General features: G+C 31.3%; 1 protein-coding gene across 1 annotated transcript; it reads right to left on the reverse strand.

Moving 5' to 3' along the window:
* Window positions 1–1,304: 1,304 nt before the first annotated feature.
* On the reverse strand, window positions 1,305–3,686 carry LOC131079486 (expansin-B3-like). The gene is made up of 5 exons (XM_058017450.2): window positions 3,557–3,686; window positions 2,139–2,251; window positions 1,869–2,053; window positions 1,637–1,766; window positions 1,305–1,529 (listed from the first exon to the last, which is right to left on the reverse strand). Exons 1-5 carry the CDS (start codon window positions 3,684–3,686, stop codon window positions 1,305–1,307), a joined length of 783 nt encoding a protein of 260 aa, XP_057873433.2.
* Window positions 3,687–7,846: the final 4,160 nt, after the last annotated feature.

Raw genomic sequence — 7,846 nt, forward strand, 5'->3', positions numbered from 1 at the left:
AATTTTGACTAACTTTATTCATATAAGTTTCTTCAAAGTATTTTTAAATAACACTATACAAAATTATAATGTTTAGTGGTTGTCTCTTTCCTTTCACTAATTATAGCTCTTGTTTTCTTGTATGTTTTTCTTTACAATGATTTATGGTACATTATGCCCTTTTTTCATCTGCTCCATGTTATATTAATTACAAAAAAAACATTTGTCACCTCTATCTAGAAGAAAAAATATTAATTCTTAAAAAAAGTGTACTCTTGTTGAAATGCAATTTGGAGTATTTTTTCTTGGTGGGGAGGTGGGAGGGACTATTATTTGTGCAAGTTAACTTTGCAAGTTCCCAACAAAGGTTTGAAGGTGTGAATCATCATGCAACTTGCCACATCATCACATCTAATGAGAAGTGTCATAAAATTTACTTTTATAGATGCATCCAAAACTTATTTATGGTATTGCAGTAGTAGTTGAACAAAAACATATCTTTTGTTGTTAGATTAATATCATATTCTTATTTAAAATATAACTGATATGCAACCTAAATGATCCCAATACGTTTTGGTAGCCATAAATTGTGTTATCTCTAGCCTTTATATCCAACATAAATGGACAATATTAGAACACCAAAAAAAAATTGAGATAAAAATAACACATTATTTTTTTAAATACAAATTATATTCAACTTTCAATTCACAATCCTTAATATCTCATGGGAAAACACAAGATATTTATTTGTGGTCGCCTTTTATATTTGTGATAGTACAAACTATCAATATGAAGTATTCCAATGCATATAGTACACATAAGGCTATAATTTTTCACTATGACAACAGTACTTGTTGAATGAGCACCTTATTTTATAAATGACACACTTATAGTTGATAATTATGATATTTACATATATGAAACCAAAATAATATATTTCACTTGTTAATTAATGTGTTTATGTTTTTTTAATGTAACATTCATAGCTTCCCATGTCTTTAAGTATGAGTTTATCTTCACCAACATTTAGATATTTTTTAATTTACAGAGACTAATTATTGATAATATAGAATATAAATATATTAGAAGACAAAATCTTATAACCACAATAATTATACCAACACCTTAGAATCTTATTATTGATTTTATTGGTGCCAAAAATAATGGACAGATCTATATTTCTTTGGTTTCTATCATTTGTATATGTATTGGTATTGATTTTATTGATTGCCAAAAGTAACGGGCAGATCTGTATTTGTTTGGTTTCTATCATTTGTATATGTATCATGTATTAGTATTCCAAAGATGAGGCACATGAATAAGCCTCAAAATGAAGTCTCATTAGAAGTGAAGTAAAAGAGTTGGAGGGATGATGTGTAAGTGGCAGTTGGGTACCAAGCGCTGGGTATGACATCCATTGCACTTACTGTTTTTGCCGTTGAGAGTGATGTTAAAGATAAAGAGAATGGCGCCTTGAGTGGACCAACTCCAGTTAAGGACCATATTGCTCCCCATGACTGTTGCATTTCCATCCAAGTACTTGATCCAGCCTGAATTTCATTACAAATGTACAAACCAAATTTCATATTATAACACCATGAAATACACTCAAGGTTTTGTCAAACACAACAGATACAAAATGAGATGAAAAGTGAACCTGTTTTAGTTTGACGCTTGCCACATCTCCATCACCCCCTTCGTACATAATGAGTACGGAGAAATAATACTCACTGGATCCTTCGTTTACCCTGAAAGCCAAGTTCCATCCTGGATACATGCATTTTGTCCTGTAATATTATATTTTATTCTTGTTAGAAAGAATATATATATATATGCCTGAATAGAAAAGAAAATCATAAACTGAAAGATATCCATTCTATCAAAATCACCTTTTATAAACCACATTGATCTTTCCCTTGTTGCGAAGGGCATTGGCCTGGCCCAACACGGCCATATGACCAAAGGCTGATCCGCTGAGATCAAACCACACTTGATCTGTGGAGCACCCTGGGCATTCATCCGTTATTATCAATGGCACTGCCTCTCCCGAGCATATGTCCTCGCTGCATTTTACCTGCATTTTTTATACTAAGTTACAGATTATGAAATCAAAAGAGCATGTCTGAATTATGAGAGAGAGAGATCATGTGTGAACAGACCTTGTAGCATGATCCACAACCTTTTCCATTTTTCCACATAGGGAGATTTCCTGCGCTCACTTTTGTTTTGTATGGTACCTTATCCACAAGATCACCAAATCCACATGCACCACCTGCATAGCACATTGGCTGTAAATAACCCACATATGTTTGACAATTGTTGTTGTTTCTGAGTTCAATATTTTGAGATTTTTTATTCACGATTACACTCTGATCAATTAGAATAACATTTGTATTTGACAATATAAAAAGAAAATGCAGTATACATTTACTATTTTTAGATATAAAATGTTTTGATTTTAAAAGATGATAAAATATAAGAATAAATATTCTTTTTAGCTTTTTCTAATTCATTCTGACGATAGATCATGAAAATTTGATGTAAAAATTAACACAAAATTAAATTCAAAACTTATTACATTAATATCATGAACTGTGAAAACTTTGAATGTTATTAATTAGTTAACAAGAATAAATAGTTAAAGAAGAAACATCATCTGCTACCTAATCATACAATGTACTTAGTTGGATATCATGACTCATAACTATATGGAGTAGTATGCCCAACTAGATTTATATTACTAACTAAAATTGAAGTTACATAATTTTATATTTATCTTTGGACAATTAATATTTAAAGATATTACTAAATGGTTATAGTTTGATTGATTGAATATGTTTGGTTAGGGTGATGTATGCTCCTCTACTATGTCATCCATCAAATTTCAAACTTCCAGAGGTATATGACGTAAGGGACGAGACTAAGGTCACTTTGATAGAATAGATACTCCATCAATCCTTCCGTTAACACATACCATTTTCCTAGAATAGATACCCTCTCAGTCTTTGGTTCTTAGCTGAAGAGTAACATTATAGGCTCATGCTCCTTATTAGAAAGCAAAAGAACTCTGGATGATATAAAATCCTCAGTAAGCTAAAAGAATGTAAAATGATAGATAAAAAGAGCTTCTACATGATATAAAATCCTCCGAAACAAAAAAAAAAGAATATAGAACAATGGAAATGATGTATGCTCCTCCACTATTTCATCCACCAAAGTTCAACCTTATAGAGGTACGATGTGAGGGATGAGACTATGATCATGACCAAGTCACTTTGACAGAATAGATACCTCTCAATCGTTTGACTAATCCAGACCACTTTGAACGTAGATCACTTTGATGGAATAGATACCCACTCAATCTTCCAAAACGGATAAAAGAATATAAGATAATAGATCATCAAATATAATTGACAAAAAAATGTTACTCTCATATACAACTTACATACAATTTTTTCCATGTGAAATCATAATTTGTTTGGAACTTTTCTAGGTATTTGATGGTTCAAGTACTTAACCACTGTAAAGCTTCCTAATTTTCCCCAAGTTGGAATAATAACAAATTAGAGTAGAGTACCTGTGCTTCCATCTCCTTCTGGGGCGCCATACCAGGTAGCCGTAGCAGGTTGCCATCCTCCATCATCATTGCTGCTGGCCAAACTTACTGTTGTATATATTACTAACAACAAAACCCGTCTTGTAATCATTTTGCAGTAAGGAAATTGAGTACATAGTATCTATCAGATGGGAAGATGGTGTTATATATATATATTTGTTCTCGTTTATTGGGTGGGCTAAACTTAGAGTTGGAGATTTATTTTTGGGTGACTAACTAAATTGGTCATGTTTAAATCTGAGATAAAGAAGATCATCTCCTGATTCTTTTCAACTGGTTGGACGACAACATAAAAAACAATGTATGGTGTATCGAATTCATTCAGTTTTGATTGCTTTTTATAACAGGAAACTAGAATGTATTTCGGTCCCATTGCAGATATGGTTTGGGTGAAATGAAAAAGAAACTGTTTGATGTGAGGTTAGGTTATTCTTTTAGAAGTAATAATAAGGTTTAATACTGGGATTCATCATTTATTATTTATTATTTTGGGTGTATATAAGGTGAAATTCTTATTGAAGTTAAAATATAGTATTGAGAGTTTAAAATTTAATGGATCAATCTTTTTAATTTATTATTTTGTTTATTTTAGTTTCTGTTTTTTAAAATTAATATAAAATTTTATATGTATGTTATTGTGTTTTTGGAAAATATTTAATTAGGTTCAGTAAATTTCGTGATCTATAAGATGATAAATAGACTTTCTTATTTTTCTAGTTATGAAGACTTTACTTATTATCTTTATATAATTTGGACTATAGTGATAGATTATGTTTTACCAACACATCATTGTAACTATTATTTTTTGAGTGGATGTTCTTTCCTCCCTAGTAAGTTATGCTCCACTTTGATTTGAAAATTGATCTTATGTTCATTTAGATCCACATGACAATTGTTTGTAAGGTGACATTATAGTTTTTGAGAAAATATGAATATCTGTGAGGTGACAATATAGTTTTTGAGAAAATATGGATGTTTGTGAGATTACATTATAGATTTTGAGAAAATATGGGAAAAGTTTGACTTAGGTCTAAAATCTAAAGATTATCTTAGATTCCTCAAAAAAGAACAACATATGTATTTTCACCACTTGTTTTTATAACTGAAATAAATGTTCAATAAATAGACAGTAAACTTGAACATTAGTAGCTACAAAGACTATTGCACTTCTTAGACATATGCCATGCAAAGTCCACTATCAAATTCTAGCAACCCAATTTTCTAGGAAAATAAAAAAGCATATAAATAATTCATTTCTATTTTTAAACATGTATTTCTCATGCATGATTCAAGAATCATATATGACCAAAAAATAGCTCAATACAGTCTCTAAGAAGGGATCATGGGAGGAGAAGAACCCTTTCTATATTCATTTCTTTCCTTTTGTAAGCTTCACATTTACAAATAGTTGCATAAATACTTTCAATTAATCACTTGACTTAACTTTTAATTGTAGTAAATTAACAAACTTCTATTTTATATTCATAAGAAATTATTTATTATATACATTAACACATTCTATATCTTTACATCATTAATTAATCGAAAATAATTAGATTACTCTCAACATGACACTAATATTTGAAACCTATATTACTTGAAACATCACTAACTTAACTTAAATGACACACTCAATGCACTTGTCTAGTATAAAATTTTAAATCCCTCTACTTTCTAGTGGAAGAGTAGCATCCACTATATTCATTTGCTCTTTTTGCTGTCCACATTTTTCAGTCTTTCAGTCACCCTACTTACCTACATCTCTAATTTCTTTATATGTTTTTAAAGTGACCACCCACTTCCTTTCGTTTATTAGGTCCTCTGACAATATGTGAATGTTAAAGATATGATTACATGTTTTGATCTCTTGAGTTATATAATATATATTTTATTTTGTCCACTGTATTGGGTGCAACATCATTATGTTTTGTGGTTACATGAACTTCCTTATTTGTATCTCCATGGTAGACTACCTACTTTGGTGTTCACATCTTTCTCTCATTGAAAAGATTAGAAATATTTATATGATCTAAAAGTTTGAACTCTTGTTTTTTATTTAAAAAGTAGTGTTACCTAGGGCATTGACCCTTAACATAGTCATAGACTATAAAAAAAAAGAAAGAAAATCCCACAAGCAAAAATAGAGAACATCGGAGAAAGTCTGGGATTAACAAGTTTAAACAAAGGAAACTTGTCCAACCTTCAACAACAAAGACCCAAATCAAGAAGGCGATGTGGAGACTCGATCCAAGGGGGGGCGGGGAGGACTTCCCCTTCCGCTTGCGACAAACAACAGTCCAGGCAATACTGTTATCGGGGCCATCAAGGGAAGTACCAAGTAGTTAGGTAATCACTTGTAAACCATCAGTGAAGCTAGCAACAGGCTGCTGTGAGACAACAATCAACTGCTGCAGAACAAGAGATAGTTGCAGAATAGAAGGCTACTGCAGAGCATCAGGAGAAGGACCGGTAGGTGTAGAGAGAAGCTATAAATCAGAGGCAACAGGGTTCGTCAAGGCAGGAGGAGCCAAAACGGTGGAATCGACAACAACATCAACGGTAGTGCACCTCAACCTCCTTGAACTCTGGTTGATAGTTTGTTGATGTGTGAAATTAGTTGAATTATATTTAGAATTATTTATTTGTTTGTTATGAGAATATGAGTTCATAATAGTTAGATTTTATTATGTTAAAGAAAATTGATTATATATATATATATTTATATTATTTTAGGTCTGTTATAAGCTTGTTTGATGTTTTCAATCTTTTGTTATAGAAATGATTTCATATGAGTGCGATTGAGAATAACTTGACTCTTGCAATTTACAAAAAAATTATTTTAAAATTTTTAACCACTGTTAGATGTTCCACACATGTAGATATAGGAAATAAGGTGAGCGAATTCCAATAGTCCACCTTTTGTTAGATTGGAACATTAATTTCAAACTAGATTGTACAATCCACACAGAGTTTAGTTAGAGAAACAAATATTTGGTAGAATTCAAATTTCAATTAGAGAAATAAATATACATGATGTTTCCCTATATTGGATTTTTTGATGATTGAGTTTAAACAACACACTCTAAGTTTTGATCTATTTAGATGTATTCATTTTTTAAATAGAGTCAGCTACATTCTAAGCCTTGGTTTGTTTAGATGTGAAGAAATTAAAAAATACATAGAGATTGATAGAAACCACTGCAACAATAAACACACACAAATACATCTTTTATTGATTCAACTTCTCGATCACATGATCAGGGAACAACTAATCAGTGATGAGAAATGAATTATATTCTACCTCTCTATACAGAGGTCTTAATAATTCGAAAGAGAGTTAGAGATCTCATGTATATCCATGCACAACTAGAAGAGATCTTATCTATATTTAGAACACCTATTTTTCTCTCCATACAAGACTGCACAAGCAGTTATCCTTATGTAATTATTCATGCAAAGTGGAAAAATTGCGGCCCTAAAAAGATGTACCTACTTTTTCAATAGAGTTCATTTATTAAATTTGGCTTAAACAACATATTCTAAGCTCTGACTTTTTTAGGTTTGACTAGCTTCTTCAATAGAACCCATCTATTAGTGTGATTTAAGAGGTGGCACTAGCTTCTCCAAAAGGACACCTATTAGTATGATTTAAGATGAGCTACTGAAAAAGTCACACTGAACCATTTAAGTCTGGCTGTGATTTAAAGTGAGCCATCTAAGAAAATAAAAGTTTAGAGTCTATTGTTTAGGCTCAATCACCTATTAATGCGATTTAAGATCAACCACATCCAAGCTTAAATTATGTTGTTTAAGCCAAGCCAAACAACCAAATAAGGTGATTTAAGATGAGCCACATTTGAGATTAAATTGCGTTGTTTAAGTTGAGCCAAACCACCTATTAATGTGCTTTAAGATGAGTCATGTCCAATCTTAAACTGTATTGTTTAAGCCAAGCCATCTTTGATATAAACTCTATGTTTAAAAAGTTGAGTGGTCACTTTTCTAATAGCACTCACCTATTAGTGTGATTTAATGTGAGCCATCTAAGCAAGTCAAAATTTAGAGTGTTGTTTAAATTGATCCATCTTTCATACGAATCCTAAATATAAAAAAGAGAGTGGTATTTTTGGTAGGCCATGATAATAGCAGATACATACACATCTGAGCAACAACAATTAAATGGGCACTATCAGCTTTATTGCAGTACCCATACATTTTGAGAGAATCCCAAGAAGAGCTAGACATGCATAT

This window comes from Cryptomeria japonica, chromosome 8 (assembly GCF_030272615.1).
Source record: "Cryptomeria japonica chromosome 8, Sugi_1.0, whole genome shotgun sequence".
Classification (NCBI taxonomy): Eukaryota; Viridiplantae; Streptophyta; class Pinopsida; order Cupressales; family Cupressaceae; genus Cryptomeria; species Cryptomeria japonica.

Bases quoted from the DNA above. Each gene is read 5' to 3' on its own strand.
- LOC131079486 (XM_058017450.2), bottom strand. From the start codon at position 3,686: ATGATTACAAGACGGGTTTTGTTGTTAGTAATATATACAACAGTAAGT. The intron at 2,252-3,556 runs GTACTCTACTCT...TGTGCTATGCAG, and splicing joins AGAAGGAGATGGAAGCACAG to GTGGTGCATGTGGATTTGGT. The intron at 1,530-1,636 runs GTTCACTTTTCA...AATGAAATTCAG, and splicing joins CAAGCGTCAAACTAAAACAG to GCTGGATCAAGTACTTGGAT.